Genomic DNA, 19,369 nt, shown 5'->3' with positions numbered 1-19,369 from the left:
CGAAGAAAACCCGGAAAGGTTTGATATTTGACAGTTGACATTCATCTTCTTGAGACTTCATGTGTCTCTTGGAGGCTCTGGAAGTAAGAGAAAGGCTTCTTGAAGCTTATCTGATCTTCAACGCAGAATATCAGCAAGACAAGCTCAAGATATGGTCGCTGATCGTTACTATTTATGGTTAGAATGATCACCACAACTAAGAGCTCAGCGGTCCCCACCATGTCCACTTTCCGCCCGTCGGAGTTGACAGCATTTGAGACCTAAATCCGTGTCATCGTCATGATGGGCTGTGTAATGACAGCCATTGTGTAACAGAGTATTGTGATTTCTTTTATACGAATGTCACATGAATAAACATTATGTCTCAAATAAAAGTCCTCATGATTTTTTGCCATGTTTCAAAGTATTAGGGTCGGAAGATGTGGACTCACCCTGAGCTACGGAATTGGGTCTCCGATGTGGATTTCTTATTTCCTATGGCTTGGTGTGTATGACAGCTTCCTTTGGCCATGATAGACCAACTGGCCGGTTTAAATCATGTCACTTGTATATAGGAATACCTTATCTAGGTACTATCTAATCGCTTTTGGAGGACTCCGGCTTGTTCCCCTTCCATATAGAGAGGCCAACAGCAAACCCAAGACCCAATGTTGATCAACTAGGGTAAGCCACGCACCCCACAGCATTCTCGCAGCAATAGACACATAACAAAGCGCTCTACTACTTGAAAGTATTACCTCGAGATATATTTACTTCATGTGAGAATCCTTTAGGATGAGATTTATGCTATCTTAGGGTGACATTAGATAGGTGTTGTGAATACTTCACGTAGAGAGAGACTCATTAAAAGGATCGTAGAACCCGCATGCAATGGCCAAACGTGATGACCTAAGTAAATTTTAAACGTTGATTTCCATCTAATTTTCTCCCTCGTGAATCTTCCAATCGGGACCGCTTTAATCACCAAATCTCCCTCTGTTGCCAGTAAATGGCTTGTCGTCGGCAACTCAGAAGTGGACGCAGTTGAAAACGCAAGTGGAACTTCAGACATGTGTTCAACTAGACAGTAACCCAGCACCACCTTCTCCCATTGTCTGCCCTAGGTAGATCATGGGGCTGAAAGATGTCGTATATATATATAGCCGGAAAATTTTGAAGGTAGTTTCCCATTTCCTTACGCCTCCCATTCATATATCGCAAAGGGAAAGCCCCGTGTTTCCGAATACGGATACTTATCGCAGCCAGCAGTAGACGGCGATGGGGTGGTTGTTGTCGATGGGTAATAATGAACTGGCCCCATACTCGAGGGCTGTAGATGGCGGCGTACCCTCCGGCGAAAGTCTCGTTCTCTTGTTGGAGTAGAAGTGTGTATATACAGGGCAACGTCGCCATGACGTTGGAGGAAATCTCGAATTTCGTCTCCAACGACGAACCAGCAGATGAATGAAATTTGAACCAGCTTCGGAAAGACGTGAGTCTCTGGCATTTCCCCTGTGGTAGGCATTTTGTATTATATAAATAGTAAAAAGAACCTCATTTGCGAGTTGATCGTGGGAAAATTGAACTTTATTGAGAAACTTCAGTATCAGGGTCTGAGTCGTTCGGGAAGAACAAAGCCCAGATAGGTGCTATGAGATCTCGATACTCCACTGCCAGATTTTCGGCCGAGGGAGACTCGCTTTTTGGGTCTGGGCTGTCTTCCTTGGCAGGGACGTTTTCTTGGGAGAGCAGTTCAGGATTGATCTCGAAGTGGACACCCAAACCAGGAGGAGCACTGCTGGGTTCCATAGAGCCCGAAAGACTGCCAAGAGAGTCCGTCTCAGATGAAAGTTCCTCCTCTTCATCGTCATCCGTCAAGCTAATTTCATCGTCGGAATTGTCATCCGAGTCCGGGGGAGGTATATCCTCAAGTGCCGTCTCCAAGAATTCTCCAAAGTTCTTGCGAATTAGGGGCGATCGTCGAGTGTAGTGGTTTTCTGCAAACTGCTTCTTATACTCTTCATACTTTGCTCTTGCAACCTCTTCTTGCGCCTCGGTCACCTCCTGACTTTCGTCTTCAACCTCATCAAGCCCCTCGAGCATGCTCCAAAGCCACGAGGGGCAAATGTCGTTGTTGATACACCCTCGGAGCTTAGGACGCATATCGCTCCTCTGATAGGGGCAGTGGCTGTGGAGCGGCTCCTCTAGAGGAGGAACTTGGCTCAGAGCTATTCGAGATAGAAGGAGGTGAAAGTTGCAGCTCACCCAATGCGGCTCCATAAGCTCGCCACAGTGGCAGCACACATTTACGTGCTTGATACACATGGTGCGAGGGGGAAAAGAGGGAGATGTGTCTGGTGCCAAGGTCAAGCAAACGTGCCGATAAACAGGGAGGCAGGGAGGCAGTTGAAGGGTCAAGTGAAAGCACTTGCTTGGTTTTGGGTATAATGTGCGCATAGTTATATAAATGAATGAATAAAGTGAGTGTAATAATTGTCATATTAGCTCGTGATGTGTTTCATTGACTGATGTTCAGTGAAGGAAGTTGTTCTGTCCTTGGAGTGAACAAAGGTGCCGAGAGCGCCAAGATGTGTAGAGTAACAAAGCCAGATGTTCAACAATAACATAAATCTCTAGTGTTCGATAGGATCATCTTTTAAAGAATATGAAAGTAATTGTTCATGGGAGCAGAGAAAGCCATCCAGAGGAAGCAAAGCGAAAGGAAAATCCGTCAACGCGCTCCTAGGTTACCTAAACGGTCTTGACGTTCCACTTAGGGATTCAAGACCCGAGTGTCACTGAGACAGCAAACCCCCCCCCCCAACCGCCAGCTTCTTTCTCTCTGGCCAAAGATTCTGTACATTCGGATATCATCAGGCTATTGATATATTCTCCCCACGGCATTGCGCTCAACCAACTTCTATCCCAACGTAGTAGTAGAAACTATTGAAGGCTGTTGAGTGTGCGAATGACTTTCGGCGTGGTTGGTCTGCCATCGCAGCCTATCCGCGGCCTGGGGATAACTCCAACTCCTGCCTCACAGCAGGGCTCCCAAACCGGACTAGGGTTTCTGTGTCATCGTCAGCCCCTGGAGTGGCAAGGACTGCAAGAGGCGAAGGTGAAATGGGGGCGGCATGATGTGTATCGTATCTAATAATGGTAAAGTGATATATAATTCGTCAAGAAAGGAAAGGGGGGGGGGTTACGTCTCGGTGATTCTGGTGGGAGATAAGGTAGCCAGTGTGGGTGGCCGGTGACACAATGTCCAATATACTGTTCCATTCTGTTGATGCCAGGGGCATCTTGTTCTGCAGCTGGAGAAGCTCAAGGCAGGTTTATATATCCAGACCTGGTGCTGTTTGCTTCCGAGTCAAGATGGCTAATGTTTAAGTAGCAGTTTCCATTTACGGGTTGCACTGCAATTACTGATTGAGCCAACTTGATCCAACATCATCGACTTTGACTTTTATACTCGTAGACTCTCTTCAAGGATATTATATGAGGGAACAGTAAACGAAGCATGAAGGGGTCATCTGGCCACGGATTACCTATGGTAGCCTCATCTTGTAAAGCCTCCTCTTGGTTTAGCCAACACCTTACACTCTGCATTAGATAAAGCTACTATACGTCAATTTTCAGACATGCACTCCAATAGATTATTTTCCTGGAAATGTTTGACAACTTTATTCGCAATTGCATTTTAGCGTTTCAGATCGCCAGTGATATCTAATAGCCTGTGATATTTCGATGATAGCAACATCAAAGCTGCGATATGCCTGACTAACGGATCGCCATCAAAGTAGAAGATGAGAAACATGTCACGCCGATCTCATTACCGTCCAGGCATCTTCACTATGAGGGAATTTTGAGCCGTATCTCAAAATCACTGCCAGTCTCACTGAATGGTCGACAGCTTCTGAGGCCCTCCCGTCAGTTCTCACTCATGACTCCTTCCGGCTTGTTAACGTGGTCTGACTGATTGGGGCCCCCAAAGTAACATGAACTACTGAAAACACGCCACGTCGGGTAACAGATACCTGTTGCGTGGGGGATCATGTTTTTCTATGGGTCAGCTTGCTTGAGGTTGTGTAACCATACCCATGTGCGTGCTCCGTCCAACCGAGAGGCCGAAACAACGTCACTACGCAACCACACAGCAAAAGCTTCAATTATCCATGGGTAGGTGGAAACTACAATTATGGTTTGCGACAAGATCCTCAGTCATGATCTCTGTGAGAAGCTGAGCTACGACTAGTCGACCTGTCATCTCGCCAAGGTACAATCTTCTTCCATGACCAGCTACATCCAGCAAAAACATCTGTCAGCTCTTACAATCACCCTCAAACCTCTTCTCCAGATCAACAAGCTCCAAGAATCCCTGCAGCTGAGCGTCGAGCGCCGTGCCCTCAAGGGGCGAGCATGGCTTCCTTGGCTGACCCCCGTACCCATAATATTTCTCCAGTGCCGCCTTGACAGCTATGAAGCCGCCCTTGATAGCTGCCCAATCGCCGCGTGATACTATCGCCTGTAGTCCCAAAGCCTCCTTTTGCTTGCCTTCCTTCCACAGCTGCATCAGCTGAACGCATGCCCGGGGTGCGATGTTGGCTGTGCCGCCAATGACCCCGTGTCCACCAACAGAGAGGGATTGGATCGTAAAGTCGACGCTTCCAGCAAATGTCTTGAAAGCCGTATCCTTGGTCCCAGCCACTACCCTGGCCAGCTTCCCCGTGTTTCCGCATGTGAGCTTGACACCGACAATGTTGGGGTGTTGAGCGAGGGCAAGAATAGTATCAGAGTTGAGATCGAGGCCAGCGCAGGCAGCAGGAAAGTTGTAGATGAGGATTGGGATAGGGCTCTGGTCAGCTACTTTGCGGAAGTGCTGCTGTATGAGCTCAGTTGTGAGAAGGTTGTGGTAGTAGGCTGGCGGAAGAACAAGGGCGTGGCTTGCCCCTGAGCTGGCGGCCTCACGACAGAGCTCTACCGTTTCTCGCGTTGACTGGGCACCACAACCAGCGATGAGAGGTAGGCCACGCTTCCCTGCCTGGTCCAAGGCACTTCGTGTAGTCTGTGTGATGAGTCGTCGTTCTTGATGATCGAGATGGACAGCTTCGCCGTTGGAACCATGAGTAACAAGGCCAGCAACACCTGCTTGTGCGAGTCTGGCTGCGTGTGCTCTTGTAGCTTCGACATCGACGTTGCTGTCAGGGGTGAAGAATGCAACGGTTGGTACATAGATGCCGTCGGTCAAAGGGCACGCCGCTGTGGTTGCAGAATGGTTGGTGGTTCCATTCTCTTCTGCTGTCGATGGCACCGTCATGATGTTGCTGGGAACTGACAAGATTGCAAGGTGAATTGAAGCTTCAGATACTGAGGAGTCTCGACCACGCGAATTCTTATGGCTCTGACAGAAAAGGTCACATCAAGCTGAGGCCTCCCGGCCATGTCACTGTCTTATATATCCAAGACAGACACAGCCGGATCCCGCCGGACCCTACCAGCAACTCGGACAGACTCGAGCCGAAGCAGAGCCGGGAATAACAGCCGAAGATGACCATCATGTGGTTTGAGTCTAGCATACGGAACCCCCACGAGCTGTAGTATCCTCAACGAGGCCCGTCGACCCCCCACGCCAGGACCGAGTAAACGGCCAGGAGGGGGGTCCCACAAACTCCACAGCGGTAGTCTCATTTCCCCAGCTTCAGCTCCACAGGGCCGCATGGAGCATTGATCAGTCCGGGGATTTAAGGAAGAGGGGGTTGCAGCCGCCGAGGGCGATCATAATGCGTAAGTGGTGGAAAATAACAACGAGTCTCGGACAAGTATCCGTCAAACTTATTTGGTAGTTGAGGTCTGAGCCACGCTGCCCGGTCCGACAACTGCTAACCAATAGTGACCTGTAGATTCGACGAGAGTAGTATACAACAATTGCCGAACTCATATGATCGTTTCCGTTACCTAAATATTGCTCCGGCATCACGAGCTGATGCTCACACCAGGATCCAAAGTTGTATGCAGTTGAAGCTGGCGTCCCCCCAATTCGGGTCAGAGGGCGCATGTAAACAGCCTGCACCCCGCGCTCGAGGCCTTAGCAGTCTCGTGCCCTTTCTAATGCCTCTTCTCGTATTGGCGGTTGTGTACTCCGGCTCCCGAGGATGATGACCCCCACGAAGTGTCTCCATCTCTATCTGTACGACATCCGAGATTGTCTTGTTTGCATTGAGCTAGAGCCGTTGGCGTGGAATGGTGGCCCGTGGGTTGTCAGGTATCCTACCCTCGGGAACAGATGCTGCTTTGGCATTGTGCATGTAGCCTTTGTGTACCATCTCAAAGTCATCTCTTTGTGCTGCCCCGCTCCGGCACCCGATCAGCTCCGGGCCCGGCCCCACTCCGTACGGAGTGCCGGTCGGGAATAATTAAATAGTACCTATCTTAGCATCTTGCCATAATAGGAAATACCCACAGAGGCTCACAGTGCACAGTGCCTCAACCAAGTACTCCCCCGCTCTCAAGCAGCTATCGTCCAAGCTTCGCGCATCTTTAATGGGCAAGAGCAAGATTGCCGATAGCTCCAAGACAGAAAACGTCATCCGTGGGGTTATTACATCGACGCTGCGTCTTGCATTCAACAACCTGCAAACCCTTTAAATTGAACTCGCATTACAGAGATCGCATCACAGAGACAATGGCGACCGAAGCTGGATGGTCGTGGTCACCAAGACGTGCCATGGCTCAGCTTCACAGTAACAATCTCGTGAGCGACGACAGCCCAGTTTTGACTGAGGCCTCCTCGTCACCCGTCGCATTCGCAGATAAGGAAAACGCTACCCCAGCCAAGGGCGCATCCAAGCCCAAGCCGAGGCCCAAGCCCGCTACAACAGCATCGAAGAAGCGCAAGTCGGACGCCGGCGAGGAAGACTTTAAGGAGAAGCTCTTCCCCGACGATGTCGAGGACATTGACGACTATGATCCCCGGCTCGACGTCATCACCGACACGTGCAACGCCGTCCGTCGCAAGATCCGCAACTGGACCGAGTCGGGCGCGCAAAAGGTCGGCGAGTTCCAAAGGACCATCGGCGTCAGCAGCAAGGCCTATCTCTCCTTCATGAACCGCACCGGCACCTGGGACGGCGACGGTTGCGACACCTACCACAAGGCGCATCGCTTCTTCAAGAAGCGCGAGCTCCAGGGTCTTCCTCTCAAGGCCCCCAAGTCCAAGAAGCCCAAGACGGCCGCATCTGTAAAGGCAGCAGCCGAGATCCTCGACGTGAGCGGCGTTGACGAGCTCCACGGCGAGGAGACGGGTAGCGTGCCCGTCTTTGACACATGCGAGGAGATACGCAAGAAGATCCGCCACGTCCTAGCCCGCGATGGCATCACACAGGCAGCCTTTATCCGCGAGATCAATAAGAACCTGCCCGCGGGGCAAAGCGTCTCGGCGGCCAACATGCGATACTTTATGGGTCGCAGAGGTCCCCGCGACGGCAACACCAACATCACCTTCTACGCCGCCTACATCTTCTTCGAGAAAAAACGTATCAAGGCCGGCAAGCCCAAGACGGAGTTCCGAGAGGACATGGAGGCTGCGTGGGGACCGTTCGGTTTTGACAGAGAACACGGAGCCAACACGCATTACTTTTGCTCGGCCGACTCTGTGCTCACCATTAACAAGTATGGGCAGATCAAAATCTACTGACGGGGATCGGGTTGTTTCTTGTTTTTTTTGTTTGTGCTTCCATGTCTAGGGGGGAAATATGGACAGGGCGTCATGTGGGCAATGTATATGGCAATGGTATTGGATATCCGATCTTGGTCAGCAGGTGACCTACTTCTCCCTCTCCTTTTTGTCGTCTGGTATGCGCTCCCGTCTTGTGTCACCGTTTCACCCCCGAGGGAATGACCCCCTGGCGCATGCGACGGCGCCTATCAATGTGCCAATCCACGTCTGTCCGTAACCGTGGTGCGAAATGCCGCGCAACGAGCCTGCCAAGGGGGTAAGAAATAAAGGAGACACCAGAATATGAGAGTTACCTAACTCCTCACAAGTATTATGAATAAATGTATGTAAAATATAATAGGAGAATGAAAATAGATATCATAATAAAGGTAATACTTTAGAGCCATTTTTATTATTCTTATTATCATCTTTAGGGGAGAATCAGCTAACGGCATGTGCCTGCGAGCAAAGCTGTGTTTGCGGAGGCAAAAAAACTGACAGGTCTCAGATTGGCCGCCGATCATGGGACGGTGTGAGTTGATGGTAGGCCATATAAAACAAAAGAACAGCCAGTCGGGCTCTTGGCGGCAGTCTTCGTTTTTGTGATTGAAAAGGGGCTGTGCCGGGGAAGATTGTATCTTTGTGACAACAGAGCAACAGGTATATATATCGACCATTTGGGAGACGACTCCTTCGGCATTCACAATCTTCTGCATCCTTCATCTCTATCCTTTCTCTGCCGACTTTCTAGCATATAATCAACAACTGATCCGACACCATGTGCAGTGAACGGTTGCCCAGTGCCCGGTCTGCTTCAGCAGTGTCACCCTTTTATGGAAATACTGCATGCCCTACCTCAAGACCAGCCTCGAAGTCTGCCGGCAGGATGAGGGCTTGACTCCCCCTGCAACCTGGTTTTCACCACAACATCAACTCAAGCGGAGCGCAGTCCAGGGACTTGGCGCGGCAGAATGTCCCAACGCTGTCTGTCCGAGCAAGGTTCCACCGATGAAGGAAGGTTGAAGATGAGAAGAAGCAGTAGGGCGGGAATGGCTTGGCTATTGGAGTTTGAGGTGTTACGATTGAACCTACTCTCGGGGAAAAGACTGTCTGGATGAGCAATGGTGTTTGTGGAATTTACTCTTCAACTCTTCTCGGCTTGGACTTCACGTGGCTATAAGTCGATTGTGATGCATCATCTAGCACATACGACCACAGCTCGGAGAGAACACGGGATCCCGTCCGCTCTCCCATAGTCAAGCTCCGAAGCGCCGGACTAGTAGTTGGGTCGGTGACGACCAGCGAATCCCTGGTGTTGTATGTTCTTTTTTTGCAATTTCTCGTAATTTTTTGGCTAGTCAAGATGTTAAGGCATGGTGTTGAAGGCTAGCCGGTACAGCTCAGCTCTGATTGGCCAATCAAACTTTTGCTCGCATAAAAATTGTGAACCTTTTTTTTTTTCCCCTAGCTCTGTGCCAAAAAGGAAGGTTGGTCAACAACGACAATGACAACGACAGCACAATAACATATCCAAACCGCAAAAAGAAAGTCTTGATGAGACTGGGACTCGAACCCAGGAGGATTGCTCCATCAGGAATCTTAGGTTGTTAAGGTGACCTTAACCTGACGCCATAACCAACTCGGCCATCTCACCGGAGGATCTCGGGGGATCCGCCTGATGGTGGGAGGCCGAGCCCAAGCGTTCCATAAGGGCCGAGAGTTCTGTTGCTAGAGAGGTTGGGGGCGTTTCTTTGTATTTTCGGGTTACACTGCTGGTATAGGAGGTTATGGTTGTTGACCTGATCATGTATTGGAGGTTGGATTTGAAAAGCTTATTGATTAACACTTTCGGACAAGCCGATCGCCGACAGTACAACTACACACACACACACACGCAATAGAGGCATACAAATACAGTTGACTCTAACAGACGTGAGCTGAAAAGACAATGAGCCGAAACACAACATGTTCCAGGCAGTCAATTTGAAATCCGGATTGTCACAGAGGATCGTGCAGGGTAGCACGCTGCAGATGGATCAAGGCCATGTCTGGTCGCATGCCGATCATTTCAGCCGCGGCACCAACACGAAAAGCAAAACCAACAACAACACGAGACAAGACTCAAGTACTGTACAAACATCCATATTGAATCTTCAACATGTACCCAGTACAACTTCTTTACCCTCTCCTCTAAAACAATCCCTTCCACCCCCGAATCCTTCCATCAATGACATCAACACGCCCCGGCTTCATCGGTCGGCTGTGGCGCTCACTGGAAGCCCCGGAGAAGACCTGCCAACGACCCCTGACTCGTCCCCTGCGCTGAGGCCTTTTTAGCGTCCCTCGTACCTGGCCCCAGAACGCTGCGCGAAATAATACCTCGACGTGGTTGGGCGGTCGAGGCTCCCCAATTCCAATCCCGCGCCCCGGGTAGATCGGCGCTTTCTTTTCATGGTAGCCCGGGCATTGTTTTGTTGTCACGACCTCATCTCCCGGCAGCTCCAACTTTTTTCTTCCTTTTCTTTTCCCTTTCTTCAACCTCCTTTCTCCTTTCTTCTTCGCCCTTGTCTTCCGTCGGCGATTCTCTCTCTGGTCTGGTTCAATCTTGGTTCACCCGTTCAAAACATCACCAAAACAATCATGCACGCGTCCAAGATTCTCGCCTCGGTTGGCCTCGTGGCCTCTGCCTCTGCCTCGGTCGTCCGCTACGCCAATGTCAACCAAGAGCGCGACGTTGTCATCGAGAAGAGAGCCGACCAGACAGCCGCCTGGGTTTCCGTCGACGATGAGGCCCAGCCCGCCACCACCTATACGCCCTCCATGACCGTGGTCGACGGCGTCACCTCCATCGTCGACGCTGCTCCCCATGACCTGACCGCCACTGTCTACACCTCGACTCACTACGGCGAGATCTACACCAGCACCGGCGAGCCTCCCAATCCCACCGCCTCTGGCAAGCACGGCGAGGGTGCCTTCACCCGCTGCCACAACAAGGACGGCAGCAATGCTCCCTTCTGCTCTCCCTACGAGAACAGCACCCTGACTACTGGCCAGACCTACTTTGGTGAGCAACTACCTTCGCAACCGCCTAATTCCAACCACTAACATGGCCACAGTCACCTGGGACCCCGACTACTTCGAGGACAAGAACGCCGACAACACCACCGCCGCCATGATGGTCTTTGCCCGCCTCGACATCTACAACACCACCAGCGAAGAGTTCCAGAAGGAGGGCGACGACTTCGACCAGGTTCCCGCCGCCTTCGGTTTCTGGCCCTTCCACGTCAAGGACTCGTACCGCAAGTTCGGCGGTGACCACAACATCTCCATCACCCTCTACAGCCAGCGCAACCACACCGCCGAGAAGAAGAAGGCCTCGACCATCTACCTCAACGTCGCCGCCCCCCAGCTTCCTGCTCACAAGGAACCCAAGGTTCCCCACGGCCAGACTCTCGTCATCGCCCTGCCCGTCGTCCTGGGTTCCATTGCTTTCCTCCTGGTCGGCGTGTGCCTCTGGAACCGCAAGACCCGCCGCATCGGACTTGGCAACATCATGAGCCGCGGCCGCCACGGATATACCGGCCGTGCTGAGCGCCGCCTGTTTGGCCGCAAGGACAACGGCATCCAGCTCGATACCCGTGACATGCCACCCCCTGGCGAGTACCGTGACGCCCCTGAGCACCGCCGCCGTGATAGCGACGGCCTTGGCAGCCTGGCTGGCAGCCCTGTTGATCCCTCGTTCGCCCAGCAGGGTACCACTGGTGGCCGCAACGCCTTCCGCGATGAGATGAGGAGACAGGACCAGGAGAGGAGCCGTTAAGAAAGAGAAGGAACTCGAGTGTATATGGGGTGTCATATGAGCCAGCCTGTCCGTGACAGTGGATTCATTTGACGTGTAAAATCTACATCAAGGATGCATCTGGATGACGGCGAGCGGGAGTAATGATAAATGACGTATGATGAGACTTAATATGAACGCCTTGTCCATCAACCCATTACTATGCATAGCCTTCCCCTGGCTGTCTTGACAGCACTGTGAAGACGAAACAAAAAAGAGAACCGGTCCCGTGAATCATGGCAAATGCCATGATAGTATCACATACGCCGGGTCTCATGGGTATCCCGAATCCCTTCCAAACCAAAACCCCATCCGTCTCCAGCAGATTGTATCATAGCCATGGCAACAAAACCAACTCCGTAAGACCAAGAAAAACCAGATGAACCCATGCGCCGCTCTATTCCTTGACCCGTTTGATATCGCCATTATCCCGTTCTTCGCCTTCATAACGCCGCTTCACTGGTTCAGATGGTGTTGGCGCTAGCACCGGCGTTGGTACCGACACCGGTGTTGTAACTGATGCTGGTGTTGTTTGTTGTGACATGAGTTCGTAACTGGCGCAGAGATCCAGCTGCGTCTCGCCCTCCTGCAAGGGTCTCAGGAGCTCGGCCGGAATTGCCGTGGCAAGTTGACACTTGATCTCGCATGGCTGATATGTGTCGGTAGTCCATGCATCGTCGGCATAGTTCTTGGCCTCGGCAATGGTATATCCCGTGCTGAAGCCCTCGTGGTACGCATCCGGCAGAATCACTATGGTCTCACCAGGGCGCTGGTCAACGATGCGAAAGGGGATGCCCAGCTTTTCGAGCTTCTGAGGGAAAAAGAATTCAGCCCGGTGGCGCATAAACTGCGAGCATTTGCCTTTTCGGCCGAGAGCTTCCTCGGCCACGTCGACTGCCGTGGACGGCACCACGATCCAGATCTTGCGGCCCTTGTAGAGGTGGTTCAAGGAGACAAGTCGGAAGTCCTCGGCATGAATCTGGAAGCTCGCTCCGAAATGCGGACCTGATTCGTACACATAAGGCGTGTGAATCCCAGGGATAATGGCTCTTGTGTTCTCCAGTTTGTCTCCTTTGAGAGGATGTATGGGGCTCTTTTCTGGAACACCCGCTTGCCTTCGTTGCTCGGTGGTCCATGCAGGAACATCAACCCGATAACGAACATTGCGGATCTGCTTGTGGTCATTCTTGCGGAACATCTTTCTCAGCTGGTCAATGGCGTCCAGAGCACTGGCGGTGCACTCTGGACCCGTCACGTCGGAAGAAAAGGTGCCTTCGGAAGGGACAGTGTCGACTCGCCAGAAGCTGTTCTTCTTGATCTGGGTGGGTCGGTAGGCATTTGCTGCAACTTTTTGGGAATTCTTTTCTGGAAGCTCCTCATGCAGCTCCTGCGGGAGGATCACTTTGAAACAGCCATCTTCATCGGCCCCGAGATGTCTGGCAGAGGCAAGAATGGCGGGAAAGTCGTTCCATTGGTTGATGGTCGGCTTGAGCCGCAGCACGCTGTGGCCTTGAGGTCCGTCATAGTCGTGGTCGATTGGACAATCAATGGGCGCTGGTTCACTAAGGGTCGAGCTCGCATCCCAACTATCTGCTGGCAGCTGAGGGTTTGAAGAGGCAGACGGAGTTTCGCGAGGCGCAGGCGGATCATTTGAGGCGATTTCTGGTAGCCGAGGCTCTTGAGCCTCTTGAACCGCGGGCGCGATGTCCTGCTGGGCAGATTGCGTCGGTTCGATGACGTCTGGGAGCAAACTGGCGGGGATTGAACCCTGCTCACTCGGGAGCCAGGGACTGTAAAGAGGCTCGAGTGGAAGCTGATGATGCACGATAGGCTCGTGAGAATGAAAAGGAGGAGTCGCCGCCTCATGCGACGGTGGTTGGACCTCCATTGAAGCCGGGGGAGGGCCCGTTGCGCAGTTGCGACAGGCCAGCGGTGAGGTTTTGCGGACGGTGAAGTTGAGAGAGGGTGGGAAGGTGAGGGATGATGGAGGGCAGTCGCCACCTAAGACACAGGACACAGGCCAGAGCTGCAAAGTTAAAATAGCAAGGGATGCAGTATGCGCATCCTCGACGGCAGAAAGCGCCGCAGACGATGACGACGGCCAGGCGACGGTAGAGGAGATCCTCAAGGGCGCAAAGGGCGAGCAACTTTTTTTGTGCGCAACTCCAACCCTTGAGCAAGAGGGAAAATGAGGCTAGAGAAAGAGTCCCCGTGTGAGAAGCGAAAAAAAGACACTAACGAGAGCCTAGCGGGGAGTGCAGGAGTGCAGGAGTGCAGGTACTATACTCTGTGGGTTGGGAGCGCCTTCCGCCACACACACCCGACCCGACGCATGTCTCTGGCTGCCCGCGCTGACACTCACTGACACTGGGACAGAGCCGCAGCAGGCGCAGCCCAGACCGTCAGCCAACCCGTGGAAGGAAGGAAGGAGGGCCCAGTCGGAAGCAGCTCCAGGCGAACAATTGGGTGGAAGCGGGGAGACCTCCTTCCTCAGTGGAAGCTCCTGCGTGTACGTACTGTGTTCTAGCGGAAGGCCACCTGCAAGGGCCCCTGACTAGCGCGGGGCAACACGGAAGAAAAAAAAGGAAGAGAATGTGACCAAGGAGGGAGATGGGAAGCAAACGTGAGAGGAGGGCGACTAGACTGCGATTACCAGGGAGAGGAAATGCTCTGGAAAATGTATTAGTGAACTGAAGGCCGTCCCTCATCGGTGCCAACCCCTTTAATGGACTCAACCGGTGACGCCGCCTACGGTCAGAGTTTTTCCAGCCAAATGGTAAACGCCGCCGGCTGCGATCGCGGCCTTGAGAGCCAGACAAAATCATGGCGGCAGTGGAGAGACACCTGTGGCTAAAAATGGCCACGGCCAGCAGAGATCGGCGCCAAGACCCTGTCTGTTCCCCATCTTATACCCGTGTTACCACCCTGACAAGGATCTTGAACGTTGTTTATCAATCAGAATGCATCTCCTTTGACGGCAGATTGCCTTGTAAGCCACGTCGCGGTGCGGCTGCTACGTGAGCTGTGACGAGAACCGGCCAACTGCTTCTATTCTGCAGCCCCCAGCTCATTTCTTTGTCTAGGGCGGAAAAGGACATGGTATTCTATGTCGCCAAAGCGTTGTACAAGACAGCATCTGCCGCAAGGCTGTCGGCGCTTTGCAGATTCGCAATACAAGGCACGGAACATCAGTAGGTACTCAGCGAGATGTGAATTATCGTCCAAAGAACCTGTAGCCTCTAACTGCATTGCAATTGGTTACCTAGGGACATTATGGGCAACCTGAAAGTTGTCTCGCCCTTTCCCGCGCATTCGTCAGCTCGTACCAAGATCTCTTTGCCTGTTTTTCCGAATCAGCAAATACAATCTCCTCATGATGAAACAAGTCCCCTGACCGAAACATCCCCAATCGCGAGATTAAAGGCATTCGAAGCCTTCTCAACCCGGTGTCCGAATGGTCGTCAAGTAGATCCTCCAGTAGTCTCCCTTTTCGTGCATGGGTGTGCCAACCCAAAGCCAGAGAGTGTAAGATCAAAGACTGGAGGGAGCGATTTCAATGCCGTGAAGTTTAGTCCGAACACGCCCCCTCCAATTTGACTCGTGTAGCTTCGGCTTTTCTGGCCTGTCTGGCCTCTTGGACGCGTTTGGCTGTTTTCCCCTTGCGCTCGAGGATAAGAAACTCCTCGGTTTCCGCAACCGCGTCGATTGCCTTCACCGACTCGAGTTTCCGAAAGAGCTTCACATAATTTGATGCCTTTTTATCCGCTGAGTGGGCACCACAATCCATCTCGCTCGCTCTGGCCTCTTGGAGGTAATGGAAGCCTCTCTGGATGAGCCTGTATGCCCCCAGATCTTTCTCCAACATCTGGTCAGCCAAGCCATCGTCCCAAACTTGCCAGCCGAAGCTATCAAGGTTTTCAATGCCTAGGAGACGACAGGCGCGCTGTGGGAACTGGTAGAACTCATAGTCGTTGTCGATCCATTCATTCACCATGCCTCCGTACCGGAGGCGATGGTAAAGTATGTCCATGTAGGCGATGTCATCGGTTGCCTCGTCATTGGCGGCTTTACAGGCGTCCCAAACGCGGGAATCCAACCGAATCCCATGCACATCGTTCTTCTCGAGCATCTGGTGAAGTTTGGCGAGAGCCTTGCACCAGCCGGCTGACTTGGGTCCATCTGGGGATTCTAGGTAGTTAACAGTGTTGATCAGTCTCTTCCGTGGACTACAAGAAGACATCGGAATTGGGTTCTGATCAGGATCAGTGACTTGGAGAAGACCGTCGTCCCCAACCTTGAGACGCTTTCCATCCCCAAGGACGATAGCACCAGACGCAACAAGGTCGTTGACATGCTCTTGCATTTCGTCGGCGCTGGCAAACTTCCGCTTCTCGTTGGCGCTCATTTTCTCGATTGCGCGCTGCGCGAGGCGAACCCTCCAAGTTGTTGACTGATTGGGGTGCTTAGGAATGTCGTGAAGCTGGGCGGACCTGGGGTGGGAAGACTTGAGAGTTAATGGTCTAGCACCGTCATGTGCCGAAAGTGCGTGCCAACCAGACAGATTCTATGGACCAGAGACGGCAAAGAGACTGACGAGGTGAGAAATAGGCGCTCAGGTCGAGAGGCCGGGATATCTGGAAGGCAGAGGAGGTAAACCTGCGCGGAGGGTCGTGCGGCTGGCGTTGTGTTATGGAGAGAGGGAAGCCTGGCTCTAGTAGAAGAAGGAAGAGAAAAAGAGCGAGAGAGAGAAGCCGATTTAAAAAGAGGGAAAGGAGGGAAGACATGAGAATGAGGTGCAAGATGGGTGAGCCCGGAGGCAGTGATTCACTGATGTCAATATCCGCCAGAGGCGAACACTGGCCAGCAGTGCCGGGTGGAGTTGACTGATAGTGACTTCACTGCGCACTACCAAGCGTGCCGTTTGTTTCTTTTCTAATTGGATTCGTCTGTCGGTCAAATTGTAGATCGAAAGAGGACATGGGGCTTTGAAAGGGGTCATGGCATAGCGTGCTAGCAAGCTGACAAGCACAGAGTCCCTTGGAGCCTGGTATAGGTATTAAATGGATTGAGTTACATTTTAATTTTCCTTGTCAAGGTAAACTAGTCTAATGAGTGGCTATGATTAAAGTTACTGTGGACATTGGACAAAGACAATCTTGGTTTAGGTCGATGCCTGTCGCAATCGATGAGCTGTAATAACCTTGCGCTCCAGGATCACAAAAGCATCGTGGTCCCTCCATCCCTTCAGTGCCTTGATCACATCAAGGTCGAGAAAGCGACGGAGGTACCGCTCGGGCTCGGTCGACGATCCTAGGAAGCCTCGTCGTTGGCCGTCACGGAGCGCTGACCAGGCCTCATTGATGCATCGGTATACTTCAATGCTCTTGTCCAGAACCATTTCTGCCAGGCCATCGTCCCATATATTGTCATCTATATCGTCAGGGGTGGAGATGCCGACTAGATCGCATGCGTGCCCCGGGAAATCGTGAGCCACTTCATTGATCCGTTTCAGTCGATCGGCATCTAATTTCTTGGCCTCGAGAAGCTCAAGAAGACTCTCCAAGAGCTCAAGGCTTTGCATTGTGAATTTGTGAGCATCCATGGCTATATTCCACGCTATAATATCGGCATCCCCTTCGCGGGAAACACCCTGATCCCTCAACTGGCAAAGGGCCTTCCGGGCCCTGGTCCAATCCACAGACTGAGGGGCGACGGGTGATTCGAGGAACTGGATGATATCATCCAATCTCTGCTGCTCCGGATTTTTCTTGACCCTTGTCTTTAGGTCGACGTCACTTACAATGGGAAGGCCGTCCTTGTCAAGCGTTAGCTCATGACCCTGACCGACCGTCAAAGCACCGGAGCGGACGAGCTCATCTAAACGAGAGCTGAGGAGATTTTGAGAATCAAGGTCGGTATCAATGGGGCCCGTCGGGGCTTCTGATGATGACATGTTGTAATGGAGTCGTCCAGTGTTTGTTTGGTTGAAAGACGATATGGTCGACGGATGTCTTGAGAAAGAAGGGCAGCTGGCTACCCGACGTGAGTCTCGATAAAAGAGAAATTGACGTACCGGGAAGACAAATAAACGACGGCTTGAGTGACCTTCTAGTTTGAAAGCCCCTGCCCTGTGAAGGAGCAGAGTGTTTAAGTATGGCGCAGCTGGGGAGTCTATTCTGGGACAAAGTCTCTGGGTGAACATGTTCTCGCGATGTTAAGAGAACAGAGAAATATGTTCTTACTTCTTCACTCGAGATATGATTCAAGCACATTGTTTTAGGAAGCACATATTGTTTAGAGCCCAAAACTATCCATGGATCTGCTGACCTTGACGCTCAAATCATGACGCCCGTGCCTACCCATCAGCCCGTCGTCGTGGCCGTCGTGGCCGTCGTGGCCGTCGTGGCCGTCGTGGCCGTCCCCAGTCAAACGCCGCCATTGACCTCCCATTCCCCAGATAGTTGACCTCGAAATTTGACCCCAAAAACAGCTCAGTGAGTAATGTCCTTTCCCTTCCGACCACCCATGACCTGCGTCGTCACTGCAATGTGAACCTCAGCCCACCGCCGTCACATCTTTTCGTGGTTGACTGCAAGTTTAGTTTTCGGCCCCGTCTTCAGTCCCATCTTCAGTCCCGTCGTCGACTTCACCGTTGACCTCAGGCGACGCCTCTCGGTTGCCGCGACGAATCCCGTCGGCTCTCTCCTTCAGAGACCGAAACACTTCGTGGTCCATGTCGTTTCGTGGATCCCATGGCGCCAAAACTGCCACCAAAGACTTGAGACAGTGCGCCGCGAGCCTTCCAAAGTGACATTGGTGGTCAGGGTTCGCTCTGGCGTCGCGGTGGCATTGGCGAATGTGTTCGACGAGAACATAAACACCACGGTGGAACTTCTCTAGGTTGATCCACATGTCCATGACCTGATATTCGGTTTGCTTGACGGCGCGCTCGGGCGCTTCGTTGAGAATTCGACCGACGAGTTGAGGAAGACCGACGGCAAACTTGGCGTTCTTAATGTGGTCAGGGGAATCCTTCAGCTCCTGAGCAAGGTCGACCAAGGTTTCGAAATCCTCCACGATGAGCTTTTGTACGGCTTCGATGCGTCGCAAGAGGTCGACGTGAGTGGTGCTGGCGCGCAGTCTCTCGTCGCTTCTGAGCTCATTGAGCTCGGTTTTAAACACACGCCATTCAACAGAGCGGGTGAAATGGAAGCCGGCAATGTGGTGGTAGACTTGAAGGATTCGCTGCATCGAAATGGTGGGAGTCGACACCTTGACCAGCTTGGGAATGCCTGCGCGGTTCAGACGGATGCGCTTGCCAGGGGGGAGCTCGACGTCTCCAGAGTTGACCAAGTCGTCGAGATGACCTTCGAGCTGGTCGCGGAGCTCGTCGCTGACTGGGATGGGGCGCTTCGAGTTGCTCATTGTCGATGGTGTCTTTAAAAGTTGAAGTGAGAAGAGAGGGGTGATGCTGGAGTTGAGGGGGGGATGTGAAGGAGTGGAGGTGGTGAAGGGGATGAGAGGTGAAGAGGAAAGGAGGAAAAGAAAGAAGAGAAGAAATTGAGAATCGAGATGGTATATGTAGACGAATCTGAACGACTGTGATTCATCCCCTCGTTGGAGTGACTATGATTCACTGCCTGGGTGGTGAGGAGTACGCAACTGGAAGTTAGAGGAGACGATTTTGCCAAGCTCGGGCAGATGCTAGCAAAACATAGCTATTCAAGGAGTTCCCAATAATGAGGTGCATTGGAGTTTAATCTCACGTTTGAAGTGTGCCTGGCTGCAGTGGAATCATCGCGTTGGATCTCGAATTGTAATGTATTCAACAACAAGCA

At 52.2% G+C, this 19,369-nt stretch overlaps 8 protein-coding genes across 8 annotated transcripts; 2 read left to right on the top strand and 6 right to left on the bottom strand.

The window, feature by feature from the left end:
* Positions 1–1,566: 1,566 nt before the first annotated feature.
* NCS54_00135000 (Hypothetical protein) lies at positions 1,567–2,142 on the bottom strand (the record flags this gene model as incomplete). Its single annotated transcript, XM_053146979.1, has 1 exon — positions 1,567–2,142. The coding sequence occupies one exon, from the start codon at positions 2,140–2,142 to the stop codon at positions 1,567–1,569; it is 576 nt and encodes a 191-aa protein (XP_053002954.1).
* A 2,158-nt stretch (positions 2,143–4,300) lies between these two features.
* NCS54_00134900 (Hypothetical protein) lies at positions 4,301–5,314 on the bottom strand (the record flags this gene model as incomplete). Its single annotated transcript, XM_053146978.1, has 1 exon — positions 4,301–5,314. Exon 1 carries the CDS (start codon positions 5,294–5,296, stop codon positions 4,301–4,303), a length of 996 nt encoding a protein of 331 aa, XP_053002953.1. The 5' UTR covers positions 5,297–5,314.
* Positions 5,315–6,619: 1,305 nt separating this feature from the next.
* Positions 6,620–7,672, top strand: NCS54_00134800 (Hypothetical protein; the record flags this gene model as incomplete). Its single annotated transcript, XM_053146977.1, has 1 exon — positions 6,620–7,672. The coding sequence occupies exon 1, from the start codon at positions 6,662–6,664 to the stop codon at positions 7,670–7,672; it is 1,011 nt and encodes a 336-aa protein (XP_053002952.1). The 5' UTR covers positions 6,620–6,661.
* Positions 7,673–10,144: 2,472 nt separating this feature from the next.
* Positions 10,145–11,513, top strand: NCS54_00134700 (Hypothetical protein; the record flags this gene model as incomplete). Its single annotated transcript, XM_053146976.1, has 2 exons — positions 10,145–10,757; positions 10,810–11,513. 2 exons carry the CDS (start codon positions 10,145–10,147, stop codon positions 11,511–11,513), a joined length of 1,317 nt encoding a protein of 438 aa, XP_053002951.1.
* Positions 11,514–11,928: 415 nt separating this feature from the next.
* Positions 11,929–13,419, bottom strand: NCS54_00134600 (JmjC domain-containing protein; the record flags this gene model as incomplete). Its single annotated transcript, XM_053146975.1, has 1 exon — positions 11,929–13,419. The coding sequence occupies one exon, from the start codon at positions 13,417–13,419 to the stop codon at positions 11,929–11,931; it is 1,491 nt and encodes a 496-aa protein (XP_053002950.1).
* A 1,680-nt stretch (positions 13,420–15,099) lies between these two features.
* Positions 15,100–15,936, bottom strand: NCS54_00134500 (Hypothetical protein; the record flags this gene model as incomplete). Its single annotated transcript, XM_053146974.1, has 1 exon — positions 15,100–15,936. One exon carries the CDS (start codon positions 15,934–15,936, stop codon positions 15,100–15,102), a length of 837 nt encoding a protein of 278 aa, XP_053002949.1.
* A 756-nt stretch (positions 15,937–16,692) lies between these two features.
* On the bottom strand, positions 16,693–17,484 carry NCS54_00134400 (Hypothetical protein; the record flags this gene model as incomplete). The annotated part of the gene is made up of 1 exon (XM_053146973.1): positions 16,693–17,484. One exon carries the CDS (start codon positions 17,482–17,484, stop codon positions 16,693–16,695), a length of 792 nt encoding a protein of 263 aa, XP_053002948.1.
* Positions 17,485–18,128: 644 nt separating this feature from the next.
* Positions 18,129–18,956, bottom strand: NCS54_00134300 (Hypothetical protein; the record flags this gene model as incomplete). Its single annotated transcript, XM_053146972.1, has 1 exon — positions 18,129–18,956. One exon carries the CDS (start codon positions 18,954–18,956, stop codon positions 18,129–18,131), a length of 828 nt encoding a protein of 275 aa, XP_053002947.1.
* Positions 18,957–19,369: the final 413 nt, after the last annotated feature.

This window comes from Fusarium falciforme, chromosome 1, assembly GCF_026873545.1.
Source record: "Fusarium falciforme chromosome 1, complete sequence".
NCBI classification, from domain to species: Eukaryota; Fungi; Ascomycota; class Sordariomycetes; order Hypocreales; family Nectriaceae; genus Fusarium; species Fusarium falciforme.
This window is presented reverse-complemented; position numbering and strand designations above follow the sequence as displayed.